This window comes from Malaclemys terrapin, chromosome 9 (assembly GCF_027887155.1).
Source record: "Malaclemys terrapin pileata isolate rMalTer1 chromosome 9, rMalTer1.hap1, whole genome shotgun sequence".
Classification (NCBI taxonomy): domain Eukaryota; kingdom Metazoa; phylum Chordata; order Testudines; family Emydidae; genus Malaclemys; species Malaclemys terrapin.
In genome coordinates, this window is record NC_071513.1 from 18,701,589 (window position 1) to 18,722,841 (window position 21,253).

At 46.8% G+C, this 21,253-nt stretch overlaps 1 protein-coding gene across 2 annotated transcripts in view; it reads right to left on the bottom strand.

The window, feature by feature from the left end:
• Nucleotides 1-6,279: 6,279 nt before the first annotated feature.
• The window catches only part of CAPN6 (calpain 6), a 77,513-nt gene continuing 62,539 nt past the window's right edge, over nt 6,280-21,253 (bottom strand). For both annotated transcript variants that reach the window (XM_054039977.1, XM_054039979.1), the window contains exons 11-13: nt 19,640-19,761; nt 10,658-10,794; nt 6,280-8,892 (exon numbers count right to left, since the gene is read on the bottom strand). In XM_054039977.1, coding sequence (XP_053895952.1) covers nt 8,710-8,892; nt 10,658-10,794; nt 19,640-19,761 — 442 coding nt within the window. In that variant the 3' untranslated portion in view covers nt 6,280-8,709. The remainder of the gene's footprint in view (nt 8,893-10,657; nt 10,795-19,639; nt 19,762-21,253) is intronic.

The window sequence follows — 21,253 nt, forward strand, 5'->3', positions numbered from 1 at the left end:
CAAAGAAAAGCCAGTGGTTCTTGCTCCACATTTCAGCATCCTGGCCCACATCGCTCAACGCTGGGGACAGCTGTGACATTCCTCCTTTGCCCACAACACGGCACACCTCAGGCCTCCAGCAAAATGGAAGTGAAGCGGGGGGCCAATTTCAGTGGCTGTGTTACATGCTGGATTGCTGTCAAATGCAGTAGGTCCGGCCAAGTACAACACACCAGCTATGCTGCTGAATGTAGCAGGGATCATTGCTGGCCATGAAACACATCCGTACGGTACAGCAGCCTCACAAGCGAACTGCTTTGCCAGCCCCTACCTCGCTGGTTTGTGCAACCGTTAGTCGTTGCTCATGAATAGCAGGGCCAAGCTGTATGTTGCAAGACTAAAGGGGTGGGTGGGGATTCGTGTGACCAGTCCAGCAACCATTTTATGAGAGGAGTGAATGTCACACAGATGCTACCAAGCAGGGATTTGTTGTTGTTGTTTTGTTTTTTGCAAAGAAAGCTGCCAGTACATTATAGAACACAAAAAGTGTGCTGTGGGGCTCGACAGCATGCCTCTTTCACCAACAGCAGTTGGTGCTCATAAAAGCTATTACCTCGCCCCCCCCATCTTGTTTTTCATGAACATCCTGAGACCACCATGACTGCAACACCATTGCAAAACGCGAATGGAGGCGTCCGCTAGGCTTTTACATCAGTATAGCTACAATCCACTCCCACCCCCCGCTTCCCAAGTGACATAGCTACACCTCGCTAACCCCCAAAGTAGACCAGCACTAGTCTTCTTCCAGTGCCCATGCTATTACCTCGCCAGGGCCAGCTTACCCTTATGTGGGCCTGGCGCCAAACATATTTGCGGCCTTCCCCCTGCCCCCATGGGAACAATGGGGCATAGTGTGTGTCGGGGTGGGGGGAGCGGAGGAGCGGTCACCAGAGCGAGGGACCGGCTGGAGTAAATGGGGCAGAGGTGGCTCTGCTCTGTGCAGCCCACAGCTGCCATATGTAAACTGGCCCTCAGAGCGCAGGCCCACACCACACCCCTCCCCGTATCCCCCCCCTTATGCCCAGCACCGCCCCCATGTCAAATGCCCTCTCGCCCAGAGACCTCCCCCACAGATTCCCTATGCCCAGTGCCCCTCCACCATTGAGCCCACCCACTGACTCTTATGCCCAGCACCCCCGCCCCCGGACCTGCTATGCCCAGTGTCCCCCCTGCCCAGACACACACACCCCCACTGGTCCCCACAACTGCACAGCACCCTGCACACCACCCTCCCTGCCCCGCACCCTTCTTCCCCCCCTCCCTACCGCCACAAGTGCACAATGCCTCAAATTCCTAAGGGAAATTAAATTTTTTTAAAATTCTATGCACTTTTTAAACTTCTGCAAATGTTATTTGTCAATAAATAAATGTGGAGGCTCCAGCATGGCAGTGGGGAGCACAGGCCACTGGCTGCATGGAGGTGGGTGATCACCCTGCAGCTTCCCTCCACCCCGGTTCAAGGCCTTGGCAGTGAGGCTGCGCCAGACCCTGAGACAGTGCCAGGGCTGGACCTGCCCCAGATACACCCTGGGGCCCTGCCCCTCCGTTCCATGTGCACCAGGTGTGGCTAGGCAGGCGCAACCTGGCAGCAGGAGCCAAGTGCAGAGGGCTTAGTGTGGGTGGAACCAGATGGGGGGTACGAGGGGGTCTGGGTGGGACAAGCTGGGTGTGGGCGGCTCAGTGGGGAATCTAGAGGCACAGGGGCTTGCGGCATCCAGCTTTCAGCCAGGCAGCTCGGCACATGCAGAAATGTGGGGGGTGGGGGGTAAGTGGCATGTGACGCTGTGTAACCCCCCCACCCCTTGCCTCTATGGGGGGGGCAATGGTCCCCCAACTGCCCCAGCGTGCCCCTCCCCGCCCCAGCTTCCCTTTACTTCTCCGTCACTGTCTGCAGGGAAGCAAAGAAATCTCCTCGGGGGGAGGGGGGGGGATGGACATGTTTTCATTCCCCCAGGAGTACCCCACACAGACCCTCCCCCACTGCCCAGCACCCTGACACACACAGCCCTCCCACATCCCTCCCCACTGCTGCCCCCACACACTGCCCAGTGCTGCCCCACAGATCCCCCAGAGACCCCCTCTCCCCCCCCCCCCAGCCACAATCACTGGCCCCCACTGGAAGGTGACCACGTCTGCTGGGCTGAGGCGGCAGATTGCTCCAGCCCCTTGGGAGCGGCACGCTCAGCGTGGGAGCGGGGACCGGGCTGGCCCCTGCTCTGGTCCCGGGCGGCTCAGCCACGGGGAGGTGGGTGGGACCCCGCAGGTGACGGCCAGCAGAGACGGCTCAGAGTTGGAGCCGGGCTAGGGAGTGGGACAGACGCCTGGGCCATGACCCTCCCTCCTCCCCGCAAGAGCCTGCCCGGCGCAGCCGTGCCCACTGGCCCCACGCCCAGGGGGGCAGGAAACGAGAGGACAAAGAGGAGCAAGCTGTGGGTGGGGCCTCGGGGCAGAGCCGGGGGTGGAGGGACATGGTCCGGGCACTGGGGCCCCTTCTGAGTGTGGGCCGGCACCATGGTGCCACTGGCATCACTGTAAACCCAGTATTGCACCTTGCGGGGCAGTAGGATGACCAGATGTTCCGATTTTATAGGGACAGGCCTGATATTTGGCCTTTTTCTTAGTTAGACGCCTATTAGCTCCCACCCCATCCTGACTTTTCACACTTGCTGTCTGGTCACCATGGCAAGAGGAGACGTGCTCCTGTTGGCATAGGGGCCATGTCTACAGTGAAGCGCCAAGGTAGTGTTTTATGTGTAGAAAAAGTCCTAAATCTTCTTAAGTAAGTTTCTCAGCAACCCAACTGTAGAGCAGCAGTGCCACCCAGTGGGACTGTTGATTCATTACAACTGTATTAGGGAAAAGGCCCCCTTAAAGCTTCCTTATACAGCTCCAGTAGCTCTCTGGCTACTAGACCGTAAGCTCTTTGAGAGCTAGGACTGGCTTAATTTGCATTGTCCAAGACCAGGCACATCACCGGTGCTTTACAACTAAGGACACTATTTGGACAGATCTATTGAGAAGGTAATTGTTGGAGTGACGGAGGGGTGAGCTCTGCTGTAATATTGTGAGGGGTTGGCCCGCTCCCAGGGAGGCCCTGAGGAAGAATGTGATGTGTTGGTTAAATTAGCATGCCAGCATTAGGCTAGCTCGTCCAGAGCAAGTGGAGTACAGACTGGCCCTGCCTACCCCAGGCAAGGATAAAAAATCAGTGAGGCTTGCATGGTCACAAAGAAACGAGGCAGGTATGTATGTGGGGGAGGAATTGCCATGTTTTGAGCCAAGAAATTGAGCCAGGACCACACACGAGATTCCCAAAGCACTTTACAAAGGAGCTAAGGCACATTATCCCCATTTTACAGATGGTAAAACTGAGGCCCAAGACAGTGCGCTATCCCTTGGACAACACTGGCTAGTTGTGGGAAGCCATAGGACAGGGATCAGCAACTTTTGGCATGCAGCCTGCCAGGCGGGCCAGGCCGGTTTGTTTACCTAATGCGTGTGCAGATTCCGCCAATCACAGTTCCCACTGGCCACAGTTCGCTGTCCCAGACCCACAGAGGCTGTGGGAAGGGTGGCCAGCACATCCCTCGGCCCACGCCGCTTCCCACAGCCCCCATTGGCCTGGAGCGGCAAACCATGGCCAGTGGGAGCTGCGATTGTCCAAACCTGTGGATGTGGCAGGTAAACAAACTGGCCCGGCCCGCTAGCGGATTTCCCTGATGGGCTGTGTGCCAAAGGTTGCCGATCCCTGCCATAGAATATCTTCAATGGGCAAATTCAATAGGCACGCAGTAGGATTGGGCCTTAATAATGCAGCTGCTGCCTGCCTTTTCAGTAAAGCAATTGAATACCTTTGATCAAGCCGCAGCTTCCTCACTCTGCCAGTAGACATTGCCATGCTACAAAGCTGAGCCCACAAAGTGGCAGAGATGGGAAAGGAGAAGAGAGAGACAGCCTAGACTTATCCATGTGCATGGAGAAAGGTGCTGCAGTAGTATAGAATAAGGGTGTGTACTGGGCTGCAGGGACTACTGGCCTGAGCATGGGGCAGGGAAGCAGGAGCCCAAATTCCTGTTCTGCCACTTATGTACTATGTGACCATGTGCAAGTCACACGGTCCATCTGGGCCTCCGCTGTACAATGGAGATAACAAGCTTTACCAACGTGTGCCAAGTGCTTTGAGAGCCTCTAATGAAAGGCTCCATAAAAGTGGAAATTTGTCATTGTGGACACTTATTCCAAACGGCCCTTTGCCAAAATGGGATGGGCACAAGTCAGAGAGGGCTGGAGTTGCCCCGGAGCTCTGCTTTCTTCAGGAACTTCGTCTGCCACGTTTCCTAGTGCAGGCTGGAGCTCCAGCTTACGCACACTTGCGTTCTGCTGTATTCAACACAACTCAGACCTTGTTTCAGTTATAACCTGCGCACAAGGGTCTTCCGTTGCCCCTGAAATGGCTTGTGCTGCTGAGTGCACAGACCTGGGAGCAGTTTGACACAGGGCCAAGTTTTGTTTTGCAAATTCTTTTTGAAATTGCTTTTTCTTTCCGTGGATGCAGAACTGGCACTAGATGGAGGCGTATATGTGTGTGTTGTATCATTTCTAGTGGATATTTGCTAGCTAGGCTGCTAAGGCAATTGTCTTTCCTAGAAGACAGAGAGCCCTCTGGGGTGATAGCATCAGGGATTGGGGCAAATGTTCCCATAATGGACAAAGTCAAGTGTGGAAAACATGTCCTTTCCGAAGTCCAGTTTACCATAAGGCACGATGAAGGTTGCCTTTAGAATGACACTGAGAACATAGTACCAATACAGATAAAAATGTTTATTTTACAGCCTGTGACTGTTTTTTTCGAAGACATTGAAGTGCCATTTCTGCAAAATGCTCTTTGAGCATGAAAAACAGCAGTGCAAGAGTTGAACGTTTCTTCCAGCCGGGATAATCCCCACTGAGGACTTGGCAGAATGGTGATATGTACATTTGATCACACGGATCTCATTTAAACACTCGCCTTTTCAAAAGTGGCCTCTAATTTGGGGTGCTGGGCCTCCGCAGGTCCCACTGGAGTTGCTCAGCACCTCTGAAAAATTAGGCCCATAGTGGCCTAGGACCTGTTCAAAACCAACTGAAGTCAGTGCGTCTCTTTCCATTGACTTCTCTTTAGAGAGCAGAAAAGCTAAAGGAAGCTGCTTCTGAGAATCTAGCTTTGATTTGGTCAGGTGCAAGTCACCGGCCAAAGCATCAGTATTGGAGGGAACAGCTGTGTTGGAAAGGCTTCGTACCAGCATTTTCCCCAGGAGTTAGGAGGAAAAGCAAATATGTTAGAAGAACACAGATGTAATGATCCCGAGACTACCAGGTGGGAAGCACTCGTATTTATAAGCACAAGAACAAGAGGGTGATGAGTGATGACAGAGAAGCAAATTTAAAACAGACAAAAGGAATATATCTTAACATGATATGTAGTTAGCTTGGGGAACTCACTACCACAGCCTATTACCGAGCAACCAGCTTTAGTTTCAAACGCTTTCCCAGAAATAAGAACAGCAGTTGATGCTGCACCAGGAAAGTGAAGTCACAAGGACATTCAGTTCTCATGCTTCGTGGAATAAGCCGTTCTCCAGCTGGGGTCTGGGAGAAACCTCTAGTGGTATAGCAGGAAATCCCAGGGGAAATCGGGTGAGGAGGAAGGAACTGTGAAGCTAAACCCAATACTTTCTAGCACAATAAATTACACTAGAGAGCACAATAATGTCATGCTAGGTTCAATTTTGTCTTAGAAAATGTAGGGGGCTGTATTAGGCCAGGCCTTCAGCTGATGTCAATCAGTGCATCTACACTGAAGCCAATGATGCTATGCAGACTGAGAATCTGGCCCATTTTCTCCAAGGGGCTGGGAGTTTGAGGTCACAGTATTTAAGAAGGAGTGAAGACTACTTGGCATATTTGTCAAAGCTTTGAATGGGATTCAGCCACAAGACACATACATGGGTATCAAATGGCTAACCCCCACCACCTCTATTGCCCAGTAGGGGAGACAGGACAGTGCTAGTAGTGAGGATATATTCATAGCAACAATATGTGTGCACTCAGATGCAACTAAAGGGGAAAAACATGGTTTAAGCAGCAGCACCTGGAAACTGGTGGCACTGAATGTAAGGCCTTGGCTACACTTACCAGGTAGTTCGACGGCTGGAAATCGAAGTTCTGGGTTCGACTTATCGCGTCTAGTCTGGACGCGTCTAGTCTGGACGCGATAAGTCGAACCCGGAAGTGCTCGCCGTTGACTGCGGTACTCCAGCTCGGCGAGAGGAGTACCGCGGAGTCGACGGGGGAGCCTGCCTGCCGCGTGTGGACCAAGGTAAGTTCGAACTAAGGTACTTCGACTTCAGCTACGTTATTCACGTAGCTGAAGTTGCGTACCTTAGTTCGAATTGGGGGGGGTAGTGTAGACCAAGCCTAAGAGATCCAGTGCATTGAATCCTGGGAGGGCACCATTATCTTCTACAAGTCAAACTAGAAAAAAAAAATGAGACTTTCATCTACACGCTGTCTGTACTCCACTGACCTGGTGAGACTATTCTGATAGGACAGCATGGTTGATCCTCTGCTCTCTTTCTGTACTTACCTAATTAGAGTATACAGGATGGCCTGATTCTCCTGTTGCTTACACTAGCGTAGATGAAGAGTAAACTCCATTGAAGTCAGTAGAGTTACAATGGTATAAGATAGCGGGTGAGAAGAATCAGGCCCAACATAAGCCATTCCTAATGCAGAGTCAGGAAACTGTGTAGTGTCTGCACAGTGGCTCCCTGTCACTGATGCTCATCAGGGCCTGAGCTATATGGGAAAGTTTAACTTTAGACGTGCACTCAAAACAAAGTTAAAAACACCAAATTACAGACAATAGAAATATCCAGGCATGCAGTGCTGGGCTGACACATGCAATCATCGTGCAAAACAGTTTAGGCACAACATTTATGACCTAAGCTGGATGCAAGTATTTCACACACACAACCAAAGTGATGGTTCCCAACTGGCTCAGTATCATTCGTGTGTTTCCATGCCTACTTCAGGACACCAGCGAATCATTGTCACACAGCAGAGGTGGGTCTGAAACGCATGAACAAATGTTCAGAATGTTTTGCAAAACAACAGTCATGTACTTTTGTTCTGGACCATTTTGCAAGCGATTAAATTCCACAAGAATGCCTGGTTTAGCCTCCAGCGGAGTGCAAAATTCAAATTTTCTGAAAATGCAACCTCAGTCTGAATGAAGGGTTGAAAGAGGAAACTTTGAGCTTCATGCTCAAACTCAGAATTTGCAAGAGCAATAAAAGAAGTCAAAGGTTGAGGGTTGGGATTTCATTGTGAAATTATTCTACACCTGGAATTGCTACAGTTTGACACTATGGCTTGATTCTGCTCTGGGGAACCCCACCATTGTGCTGTATGCACAGGTTGAAAGGAAGCATGTGCCTTGGCTTGCTCTGTGGGAAAACTTAGTCAGTGCCTGCCCTGCGTTATATTTGGTTGACACAAGGATTTACTAGTGCTAAGTGTATTCAAAACTCAGAGGAATGCAATCAAGTATCCAACCCCCCAATGACTTTGCCTTTCATTCATATCCCTCCCAGCAGCTGGGAGGATTGTGTCCTCCTCAATTCAATTTGTCACCATGCACATCCTCAATTGTGTGGGTGACGTGAATTGCATGTTTAATAACAATGATAGTCCTCTCTTAAAGCATCTCATTTATTAGAGCACTGCTGCTCTGCAAACAGGATCTTGTTACTAAGAGTTTGTACTAGATCCAAGCCACTGCTGAATTTCCAGGTGTCTTCCTGTGGTCAGAAATGTGACCTTGTGAGTTCAGCTGGCTCGGGAAAAGGGAATATGGGGTCTAATCCAGCAGCCCTTATGCAGGCAAAATTCCCATTGGCTACAATGCCTGAGTAAAGACTGCAGGATGTAGGTCTATCATTTTAACATTGGGATTTTTCTTCCACCAGGTTCCCATTCTTATGCATTTTGAATGACTGCTTTGATGGTTCTAGCAATGACGTTTCAGTTGAGGCACAGTAATATATGATTAGTAGTAATAATAGTGCTGTTAATACAAATTATTGTAGGATTAAATGAAAAGTAACTCATTTCAACCAACCGCAGCCCAGACAAATCCCTCACAAATGACAGGGTGCTGGTAAATATTTCAAAGGCTGAGCATGGATTTAGTCATGGGGCCAGCTCCTGCACTCTATCCCCCCCACCTGTGCACCATGGCCATCAGCGCCTTTCCTGCCTGGCGCTGCTCCTGTCACCCTGAAATAGACAACAACAGAAACACTGCGCTGTAGGATTGTGCGCCTCAATCTACTGCAATGTCACCCCCAGCTGGAACGGATGGGGAGGTGGCGGTTTGGTAGCGCGTGTTGTCACTGAGTTTTAGAGCGGCCCATCTCCTGCCATAGTTGCTGCATTATATATTTTTTCCGTTAAAAAAAAAACAAAAAAAAAGTCACCCCTCCCCGGCACGCACACAACCCCATGGTCAGACTGAGCAAGAGAGGGCTTTCTGGAAACCTTTGCTCCCGAGTCGTTCACACTGAAAGCACAGACAAGCGTTCTTGCTGTGAGGCGACAGCTTTGTCTGGGTCTGCGGGGCTCCGGTATTCATAGCTCCATGAGGTCGTCACTGGAAACAACCTTGACGGTGATGTGACCTGGCATTTCGTCTGCTTCTCGGCTGCCTTTTCCCCGGAGCTGGAGAGTCTGCGGTTCTCTGGGGTCACCGGGGAGTGCTGCCAGCAGCACTTGTCCAAGGAACTGGTCACACAAGACGTTGCTATTCCAGACCTAGACATACAATTACAAGGGAACAGAAATAACTGCAGCCCAGCCAGTGCTTCCCTGTCACACTCCACTGAAAAGGGTCATTCAAGGTGGCTAAGGGGCACTCACATTAACCCCCTGGAGCAGGAGTGGGGAACGAGGGGGATCTAAATTTGGCTAATTACCTAGAGCCTGAGGGCTGTTCTTGACTTGCCTAGTCATTTACATACACTATTAAAATAAAGACTTGAAAACACAGCCCCCAGCATTTTGCTTGGCCTCATATGTACCCTAGAAAAGGAAAAGAAAACGCCTGTTTGAGTTCATCACCAATAAAGACCTGCATCTAATCAGCTTGTCGTCTCTTCTCTACAGCCCAGTCCTAGCTCCAGGCCACTTGCATTTTACTCAGCTACCTATGGCCACAAGGGCTGTTCCGGCCATGGAGTCTTGGCCAATCTCCTTTGGCCTAGCCACACCTCCTCTGCCAGAGGAGACGGCGCCTCTATGGCAGCTCTGACACCACCATATGGGGGAATCCTCTATTGCCAATGCAAGTGGTTTTAAGGCTGATTTGTGTTGCCACAGTGGCACATGGCAGTCTTCACTGGGCCATGCATCTGGCTCGGCCTGTGAAGCACTGTCATTCTGAATGTTTTTCTCTATTTTTGCCTCAATCAACCTGGAAAAGTGGGAGTTTGTGAGAGTGTTATGGAGGTGATGGGGGTTATGTTAGCCTGATCCCAGAAGGCTTATAATTCTGTTAGTGACTTTTCCCCAGGATAAATCCTGCCTATCCTGATTGGGAAACAGAGACCCCTTCCATCAGCTGTGTTATTAGGTTATATTCATACCCTGACTATATTCTGAGGGCTGAGAGATACCTGCTTTCTCAGCCTCCTTTTGCTCATAGTGGACTGAGCAGATCCCTTTCAGCTCAGAGGAGAATTGTGCCAGAGGAATTCTAGATATAGTGAAGTGAACAGTCAGAAATGTTCACTGTTTGTAAACTGCTCTTACAGCACTACAAGGCTAGCTTCCCTCCCTGGTATTCCTTTCTAACAGCAGTGGATTGAGTTATGGATTATTCTCAAAATCCTATAGAATCACTGAACCAACCAAGGAGGAGGAAAAGACTTCAAGTTTTCTTACATTCTTATGGTACGAGGCAACTATCAATGGTAACAGATTTCAGTGAGGGCACGCTCCCATAACTGCATAGCCTCCTCTAAGTACTGATACTCCTTTTACTTAGTGGTTTAGCTGCTACAGACCACACGTCTGAGAGTCAAGAGATTCTGTTCTTGGCTGTGCCATTAATTCAGTGAGTGACTTTGAGCAAATCCCTTCATTTTTCTATGCCGCAGTTCCCTCAGCTATAAAATAGGGATGAAGGCATTTAACCACCTTTGTAAACTGCTTTGCAGTTTACAAATGAAGAGTGCTATGTAATGCCAGAGTATTATTAATGGTTACTATTTTGGGAGGTGGATACAAGAGAATCAATATAAATTGAATTGCTCCAGCCATTGGGCCGTTAAGGAGAAGCAGTAATTCTCATATTCTTCTGCATCAGCAGCGCCAATTCTGGGTATTGATCTTGTGAAGGGGCAGTTAACATATGTCAGACCTTTAACCCATCAATGTCACGTTTGTTTAAACCCCACTGCTGCTTTGCGTTGCTGAACAAGCTGCACATGGACCTGTCTGTTTCCCCTGCAGTAGCATTCCTCTGGTTGCCTGGGGGAGCACGTACTTTGCTGCAAGGCGCTGGGATTTCCTTCCTTACCTGGACAATTATGGGACGCTTGACGTTCTTTCTGTAGAAAAGTGCTTGTGTGTCAAAAATGGCACTGACGGTGTCTTGCTGGACAGCAGAGCGAACTTTTTGATTCTCACACTTGATAATCAGGTAGGGATCTGCTCCTGAAACACGTCAGCAGAGTCTTTATTAATCCCACTGGACTAGCTGAGAAACTGATTCCACGTCAGAAACACCAGAGAGAGTCAGAGGAACAAGTGCCAACTACTCATGGGAGGCATCATTATAGGACCGGGAACAGGTGGCTGGCTTGGAGTCAGGAGAGGGCAAGAGAGCAGAGGTTTGCAAATTCCTGATCCTGCCCCTGGCTCCCCGTATGATAGTGAGAGAGTCATTTAGCTTCCCTGTGCTCCGCTGAAAAGGCTGGATCCCTCTAGCTCTTTAGCTCTTGGACACTGTCTCCTTTAAGAAAACAGTTAGGAATGTCTGGAAGAGGCAACAGCTAAGAAATTGTGCATCACTCAATTAATCTCTGTAAATAGCACCCAGGAATGTTGTATAACAGGGTAAGATGGGTGGAGGAACGGTGCAGTACTTTTCCTAACTGGATGAGTACACGGCTCGATCTGAGTCTGGCCAGTGGTAACAGCTAATTCATGGTGGGCACAGGTTACAAGCTATCAGCATAGTCACTCCCATACTGCCATTATAACATAGTTTGCATAGCCATTACCAGGCCAGTAGTATGACAACTGTACAGTGAGTGACAGCAGTTAGCCTCTTGGCGGAAGGAGGGGCATGAAGATGAAAAGCAGGAGGAGAAAAAGTCACCTAACGCTTCCCAAAGCATAACAAAGGTGTGCTCAAAAGGGCTGAGGGGAAGGTCAGAGTTGGTTATTATAGTATATGGACCATCCTTAATAACCAGGGGCATGTGAAGGAGTCATAAGAGCATTGGCAGTCTGAGTTCCCATAGAGAGGTCAAGCCAGCTTGACCTTTATCTCTTGTCCAAGTACGAGCCCAGCCTTTCTGTTCAGCTGGTCTTTTATAAAAGAGTGGTATCCATTTTTGACCCTAGCTCGAATACTATGGGTATAACATTATACCCACATATCCACCATCACCACTGCCCCTCCACCCCCGGGTCAATGCAGAAGACAAAGAGGGGAAGTGGTAGAGATTTGGCGTCCTTCTAAATTGAACAATACATAACAAATACACAGCGAGGAGAAAAGACAGAGGCTGGGGTTATTTTACACCTTCCAAAGTGACAGGCATAACTGGCTGATGATTTTTGTTACGCTCACAACTAACAATAGGCCTGTCTCAAAGGACAGCCTGTATTTAAAAGGCAGGACTGATGCTTTGGTAGACAAGCTGACAAAAAGGATTCCAGAGACTTAAGCAATGAGTCTCACCACAGCCATGTGCGGTGACTAACCGCTCTCTGCTCAGTGTGGGAGACTGGGTCAGAGGAATTGGTGCAAAGTGGATGGAGGAGGAGGGAAATGAATGCTGCTGTCGCCATTCCTGCCCTGCCCTAATCTGTTAGGAGACAGGCCCAGGTTGCATACAAAGAAAGCCGTGCATTCCCTGCAGCTGGAAGCCGTTTGCCATGGTCATGTTTCTCTTCAACTAGCATCCTGGCAGCACATTTTAGGAAGAAGAATCCGCCTGCCCCATATCTCTGAATGCCCAGGAAAAGTCCCTCCCCCTTTGCCTTTTGCCAGAGATCAGATCATTTTTTAATCCCACTTTGGTTAACACAAAATGCATCTGAAGAAGTGAGGTTTTTACCCACGAAAGCTTATGCTCAAATAAATCTGTTAATCTTTAAGGTGCCACCAGACTCCTTGTTGTTTTTGTAGATACAGACTAACACGGCTACCCCCTGATATTTGGTTAACACAGTAACTGCAAAATGAACGTAACAGCCCAGTTATCATGAGAAATCCTAGGGAAACTCAAAGTAAATCAAAGGTAAGCTGCATAAGATCAGAGCTAATCTGAGGTCTGGGTAGCAGCCTCGTGAGAGGGGATACAGCCTTGTAGTTAGAAATGCATTAAAACAAGCAAGTACAATTCTCACATTATTAAAGGTCATTTGTGTTTCCAAAATCCAATGCTTGATCTCTTAACAATACCCCCTACTCTTATATAGTGCTGATAGTAGATCTCAAAGTGCTTTACAAAGGAGGTCATTCTCATTAACTCCACTTTAGCAATAGGGAAATGAGATGCAGAGGGGGGAAGCAACTCACCCAGTGACACCAGTGCAGAGCAGTGGATAGAACCCAGGCCCCTAAGTCCCAGTCCAGAGCTCTAGCCACTAGACCATACTGCCTTCACCTTTCGCTTCCTCCCTCTTCCCCGCACCATGGTTTTTTTGACAAACTCCCCCTCTCTATCTTACTCCTGGCTTACACACCAGACCATTTTTAAAGTAAAAGTGTGAGGCCCCTCGGCACCTCTCTAGATATTAAGGCACAACATTTATGTGTATAAAAGTAGCCATCAAACTCCATATGAAAGCTCCAAAATAGATGGTCAAGAGGTGCTAATTCCCACCAAAGGCAATGAAAACCAGCCCTCAAAACCCCCCAAAACATTTTCATGTAGGTCCCTACACACAAAGTTAAATGCCTAATGTTAAACATCCAAGTTGGAAAGAGCTGACCTACCCCTTCTTTGGTATTAGGACCAGAGCTGGTCAAGTATTTTTCTACAGAACAGTTTCCCGTCAGAAAATGCAATTTTGTCAAACAAACGTTTCACAGGAACATATCCATTTTTGACACAATTGTCTACAAGGAAGTGTCTAAACAAATCATTTAGATTCTCATTTTATTTTAATAATTTCAAAACATTTGGTTTTGATAAGGTAAAAACATTTCATTTAGACATCATTGTTTCAATTCATTTTGTTTCTACTTTTATATTAAATATATAATATGAATGTAGATATATTTTTTCAACATGCAACGGAACTTCATCACTAGATGATATCTCAATTGGAATAACATCCATTTGCATGTTGACAGTTCTCTGCTCTAAAAGAGGTTGTTTGCGGTCTTTGGACAAAGAGCCAGATGTAAAAGTGTAACTTTCTTGTAACCACTAAATTTAAAGCGACTGTAGTTCCTTAATGATGGATATTACATATCATTTCTTTCAAGTGTATCTACTTGGTCACAAGGACAGACACCAACAGCTCACACAAACAAACAAAATAACAGCTAAGTACAGTACTTCTGAAAGAGCAAGAACCATTGATATTTAAGAGAAAGGAACAGACTTGCCCATATTCTGTACTCTGGCTATCCATAGAATAGGACTGTTGCCCTGACAACACATAGCACTTAGATTACTGCAGCAGGTAGCAATGTATTGGTTTTTTTTGGTAGACAATTATTTCTGTGTCACCGAGTGTGTTGATTTAGCCTTTGGGGCACATGCTTACAGTCTGTCACAATTAACATGAGAGCCCACCCCTAGTCAAAGACATTTTGAAAACTGTTCTGAATAAAATGGGGTCTTTTCACAAAATGGTGTCAACTACTGTGGCCTTAGGCAAATAGCAAAGCAAAATGCTAGAGCAGATTCTTAATAGCAATCAGGCAAGCAACAGGCCCAGAGAAGCGACAGAAAGGAGAAAACACAGAATTCTAATAGTTAACGGGCATATCTGTATTGCAGCAGAGCGCTGTTAACCCAGATGATTTAATTGATCAAAAGAAATAGAAAGGCTAACATTTTAATAAACTAATTAAACCTACTCAGGAGTTACAAAAAGAAAGAAAGAAAGGTGAAAAGTGTCAAGGAAGGATGCATTCCTGGCTGGAATGCTGAACTTTCAGTTGCTGTAAGAAAAATGGTACAATCTTCAGAAGAAACGTGTCTCAAAAGAGATGTGATGCCTGAAGATCTGAGACAAGACAAAGATATTTTCTCAGTGGTTTTAAAGGGCCTGATTCGCTATTGCCCAGCTATTTGTATGTTTACCCCTGTGCAAAGTGAGGTGTAACTGCATCAGAACGGTGGCATTTCATACCCACGTTATACAGGAATCAGTAACTACACAGGCGCCAGGTGGTAAAGAACCAGGCCCACTAGTCTGGCAGTTCAGTTTCCAAGGTCACACCAGGACAGTAGCTCTATCACAGTCCCATGGCTGTGAGACAGAGGGGACCTGGCAATTTAAGGAAAGGATAACACAGGGACAAAAACAAAGCCAAAATCATGAGTAAGCGGCAAAAGCTAATAAGAATGTAGCCCCAAGAAAAGTAGTGATCTAGATGACAGCTTTACTAAGCGACAACGAGATCTGATCAGAGTTAGCCTGACGGTGCAGGCAGCCCATTGCTTTATGGATAACCAACTCTAGACAAGAACATTCACCATAAGTTGCTATTGTCCAAGGCAAAGCTTTCAAGATTATATGGAAAACGTGTTCTTCAGTTCAGATCTTGAGGTCGTTAGTCAGTCTGTACTCAGTCCTTATTCAGCAAACCCCCCCGTGACTGAATAAAAACTGACCAAAGACATCGAGACATGGCACTTTGTTATTAAACCAATGAAATGTCCTGAAGATTACAGTTACTTGGATTGTGAGCGGTTTGCAGCAGGGACCATTGTTTTGTTCTGTGTTTGTACAGCACCTTGCACCTCTATAACCGTGAGGGCTAGACACTACTGCAAAATAAATAATAGAGGAGAGTGCTTATAGCGGTATTAGAAATTGGGCAGGAACACCACGTTTTCGAGCTGGCTCCGAGTACAGCACTCAAAAATGTTTTCTCTTCCCCCTCGCAGGATGTTTACAAGGTATTTCCTGCACCCTCACTTTTCCTGCTTATCAAATAGCCATTTTGGAAAGAGAGGGAGCAGTTAAAACAAAGTGAAAGAATTAAACATGGGAATCTGACACGAAGCTTCAGAGGCAACATTTTAGAAAACTTGGTAGAGGGCTATTTGGTCTTAGAGATTAGCTGTGATGAAAAGACCATGACAAACAATAGCTGGGATGATTTTAAAATAGACTTGGAATGAAGAAAGAAAAGCCAAAGCAAACATCCCTTCTTCATCCCCTTGCAAGTCTGCCGCCATAATTGGCTTAATGGTAATTGGCTAAATCTCAGAATGAATTCACTCATATCTGGATACTTCCAAGAGAAGCGGAAAATATGCTAATGTGTCTCTGACATCTGAGCAGCCAGACTCATCGCTTAACCTTGTCAACAGCAAACAATCAATTAATTGGCCAGGACAGATCTACAGTAGCAGCAAGTGGAGCCTTCAGAGCAAGTATTTTAAAAACAAACAAACAAACCAAACAATGTTCCGGTGGCAGGAAGCAACATTGTCACAATAACCAGAACAAGAGCCAGGCTGCAGTGTGTGTTTGCCATGGACAGAGGTCCCTTCGGCTCCAATTTTTGAGTAGTTTGGTCAGAAATACGTCCACAGTATGGCTCTCTCAGATATTACAGATAGGCTTTAGGTGGTGAATTGTGTATCCAAAGCTAAACTTCCACCAGATTCAAGGCTGTTCAAATCAGACATTCCAGTTCAGACCCTTCTGTATAGGATACTATTGTGTGGTAACCAGTCCCTTACTTGACTGCTAATCCCAGGTCACAATTTACAGATATCCAATGTGATAACATTACAGCAGAGACCGAGTTAGCAATTCAGTGAGCTGGAAAGAACTACAGGATCCTGTCTGTGTCCAGAAGGCTCAAAAAAAAAAAAATCCCAATTATATTAATTACCACCAAGTCCTGTCTCTTCTCTACCACAAGGGATGGGAGAGATGCCTTATACAGAACTGATCCTGGCAGTTGGTGTTTTTAGTCCCACAACAGACAGCGTAGCTGATGGACGATGGAAGCTAAGGGAAAGGAAGGAGGAAGTTAGGTTTAGAAGTAGGAACTCTGCAAAGCAGAGTGGAAGGATGTGGAAGGAATGAGGAGCTCACATCCAGAATCAGAAAACATTTACACACACAAAATGTGATGGGGTAAAAGCAATCAAGAGGCTCATCTTATAAGGCAAGGTCTCAATGAGCTTGCCACCAGGAAGGTAATCGCTATGTAAGACTGAATTAACCTTAGACAATGTGTCTAGTGCTTTGGGCACAACAGGCTTTCTCTGAGCACCGCTTCATGTTCCACTTATTTTCCTTCCGAGCAAACATACTGAATGTACCTAACATGAGGGAAAACCCTCACTCGTCAGTCCTGACTGGGTTTGCTGCCAGACTCCTTCCATGCTCTGCTGTTTTGATTAGACAGGAGCTGGAGTGGGTCATTGCTTTTAAGTGGGTTTTGACCTAGGAGCACTCAGGGGCCATTGAGTAAGGCTGGTATTTTGATACTTGCGCAAGGGACTTGGAATCCCACATGCAAGGCTGGCTCCAGGCAGCAGCGCAGCAAGCAGGTGCTTGAGGCGGCCAATGGAAAGGGGCGGCATGTCTGGGTCTTCGGCAGCAATTTGGCAGTGGGTCCCTCGGTCCCTCTCGGAGGGAAGGACCTGCTGCCGAATTGCCACCAAAGTGCTGCCAATTGCACTCTCCCCCCCCCACCCCAGCACTTGGGGCGGCAAAAACCCTGCCCACACTGCACGCCTCCAGTGGGAAAGCTCTCACTGAGACCCACACAGTCCTTTCCCGGTGCTTTGAGGTGAATGGGAGTTGGTCCCAGTGTAATACTGTATCAAACAAGCGTCTTAGCACATCTCCTCAAAGCACCTCAGCAATACTAGGCCGGGGCATCAGCTATGGACAGTGTCACAGCTACTGCTGGATGTAAGGATGGCAGAATCTGGCTCTGAAGGTATTTGAAACCATCTTTTAGGCATTTCTATTAATCACTGGTTGCAAGTCCCCGTTGTAAATTATAGACACTATCACAGCTTGACAAATCCCATTTCACTTCCTGAGCTAAAGCCAGCTTTTTGGCAGCAGTGGAAGTTTGTTTTAGTGATCTTGTCAGCACTGCAAGAGAGCTAGGGATTGTGAAGTGATAGAACCCAATTCTCTCCCCTGACTGTTTTCCTACAGGGAATGTGGTAGGAAAATGCTTGTGGAATTTTAAAGGGTCAAGAAAAAACGTCTAAAAAATGAAGTGTCATTTTTGAGGGGAAGAGCAAGAATGCCCGGCCTCTCTTGAAACCCCTGCTGGTCTTTCTCCCTTTGTTCTCGTCCATCCATCTGGTCTCTCCAAGAACGTGGAGCCACAGTACTTGCACATCTAAAGTCTAATCACATAAAACAGGATTGCAGCCCTGAAAGAAAACTGCCAAGAAAAATGAACTGAAGCAATTTCCTCCATCCCCTCCTTCCCATCCCCTGAAAAGACAACTGCAGTTAGCAAAAATGACCTGTACAACGAAGACTGCAGTCAGCCACTCAGAGGAATACTGATATTGGTTGCTATTCGGGAACGGGAGCAACATTCTATCCAACAGTTTAGAGATTCTTAGCAACTGTTTCTTAAGAAGTTCATCCACAGGTCTCACTATAATTAATTCTTCATTATAAGGAGTTACAGCAACTCAGATCCAGATTTCAAGCCAACCAAATCTGAAGCTCTCTCTGTAGCAAACACATCAGGGAAGCCGTTGTTTCGGCAGTCTTACTTGTTTCTTGTTCCAGGTTCACCCAGACTGTCTTTGTTCCCTCTCTTGCTTTCTCTTAACCAACTACTCTCTGCCAGTTGTCTCTGCCCACGTCTATCCCTTTGGTCATAATGTAACTGTGGCAGACAGAGGGAGGATGTAAAAGACAGAGAGCAAAGGACAGTGATGAGGCAAGTCTTAATTAGCTGTCAGTGGCTGGCACCAGAAAGAGGTTCTGGCCTCTCCGTTTCAAGACAGCTTTTCTCTTTGATAAACACTGACACATAACTGGTGCTGTACAAGTCATAAGTCACTTAACCTCTCTGCTCGATTTATCAAGCCCCAAACAGTTGTAATAGAACAGTAATTACCTCACAGTGATTAAGTTAAATTGGCAAGACAGATACTGGAATACTGTACAGAGTTCTGGTGTGCACATGGATATTAAAAAAAATCGACGGTGCAGAAAAGAACTGCAAAAATGATTTGAGGGCTGGAGAAAGTGCCTTACAATGAGAGACTCAATCTGTTTAGTTTATCAAAAAGAGATTGAGAGGTGACTTGATTACTGTGTGTAATTACCTCCATGGGGAGAAAATACCGGGTACTAAAGGGCTCTAATCTAGCAGGGAAAGGCATAACAAGAACCAATCGTTGGAAACTGAAGCCAGACAAATTCAGATTGCAAATAAGTGAGGGTGAGTAATCACAGGAACAAGCTATCAAGGAAATGGTGGATTCTCCCTCTCTTCAAATCAAGACTGGATGCTCTTCTGGAAGATATACTTTAGCCAAATACAAGTTATGCTTTAGTCAAACACAAGTTACTGAACTCACTGCAGGGGTAAATGGGTGAAATGGCCTATGAACAGGAGGTCAAACTAAATGATCTAATGGTCCCTCCTGGCCTTCAACTCTATGAATCTACGAAGTGTAAAGTACTTTTAAGTCCTTGGATGAAATGTGGTTAGATGTATATAGCATAATGGACCTCATTACAGGGAGTTCCATCCAGCTGACTCACTGGCAATTTTCAATTTTGACAATAAGTAACACCCAAAGAGGAAATGATTGCTGTGAATGTCTGAATAATCCCCACTACATTCTCATCAAAAGTGACTGCCCATTATTCACCATCTGGGCCAGCATATTTAACTCATAGCTCTAGTCGCTTTTTGATGCCTCCTTAACCCCAGCTCTCCTTTCAAAAGCCTGCTCTGATATCGCAGTGTTCCATAAATGATACTCCCTGCCTCTCCAGACACAAACAGCCAAGGCTTAAAAGTCATAAATTATTCTAATGAAGTGAACAATTTGCATCTCAAATGAGCCTGGCCTCAGAGGAAATAGCAAGCAATTCCCACTCCTGCAGAGTCTTCTTTTGCACTTACCACCTGATCTGTCTTGCCTCTGTAGACCTTCTGCGGAGTGAATTTTAATTTCGGTGACTATGTGAGGATAACCACACAGAATGCTCCAGCATGTCCATTTAGGCTTATCTAGCTTCAGCTCCCTGAAAGATCAAGATGAATAGATCAATTCAAATAGATTATAAATCTTCGGCGATGAAGGTCAAACAACAAAATGGTGAACTTTAGTGGAATTTTGACCTTCTGGAACATCAGACTTGTAGTTCTTCACCTGTTTATTATCAATGATTTCTGTTACAGGAATGTCCTATATTTAAGTAAATAAAAATGGCATAATCTTTCATATGACAACTACACATGGGAAAAAAAATACTAAAAGTCACGTATATTAATATCAACGCAAAAACATAATGGGCCTAATCTCCTTTCGCACCAGTTTTACCTTGTATCTGTCCATTGGTTTCAACTGTGTTACTCCAAATTTTGTCAGTGACCCACTCATGGGTGGTCTGGTGTAGTGGTTGGAGCAAGAATCTAGCCTATCAGAGCTAAACCTAGGTGGTGCAGGTTGAGGAGCAAAGCCAAGGGTCCCAGCCTAAGCCAAAGGGTTAACCAGAGTTGCAGTCAGAATATGTAGTGGAAGATCAGAGAGTCTGAAATCAAAGCCTAAATGGAAGGGTTAACCGGAGTTGCAGTCAGAAGGCAGAACCAAGGGTCTGAGCTGGGAGTCAGAAAGAAGCTGGAGAAGGAACAGTTAAAGGCTGGTTATGGAGCCAGACTAGAGAGAAGCAGAGGCAAGACCTGGACCAAGCACAGCTGCCGGCTAGGGATGCATTGAGCAGCCACTAGAATGCTATTGCTACTGAGCTGAAGTAGAAGCCAGCTGACTCCTTCAACCAGTCAGGTGGTTCAGTCAATCAAACAGCGTCTATCAGGGCCAGCTGCACTCATTAGGTTGCCAGGAGACTGGTTCTGCTGCAGGCTAGTCCCCTGACAGTTTTACACTCATGTGAAAGAGAGAAGAATAAGACCCAATAAACGAAAAGGTTCACTGTTTAGCTGACATTAGGGAAGCATGTGTTTGGGAGATTGCATGGCTGAAGAGAGTGGTAATGGTGTCAGGGGGCTTTCCATCAGTAGCTGCCCAGGTTAAAATCCACACCAACATAGCAATTTATAAGATGTTATTGTCATCTGTGCAGTGGCCTGTGATGTGAGTGTGGTGATCAAAATAACGTCTCCCCCAACAGCACAAACAGGCACTCATGTTGAAAATGTCACAGTAGAGAGGTCAAAGATTGAATGGGCTATGGAGAGACAATTATCTTATCATCCCTACAGGTGATCCCCTCCAGATCAGGACATTGTGGGGGAAGTTTGCACTGCAGCTGCTCACCATGCAGTCCCAATTCTATGAGCTTTCTGAAACGTATATATCTTAAGATTGGTTTTGAAGGCTGACTTCTGACAGGGACCTCAACTCAGTATCCTATTCTGCACGTCCATTGGCACGTCCAACTGCCTGGTTTGTGACCTAGTCGCATTCCGTGACCCAGTGGTCTTTGGAGGGTTAACCACGTCGGTGAAAGGGGAACTGGAGTCAGTGGGAATAACCTTTATACTGTTGTAAAGTAG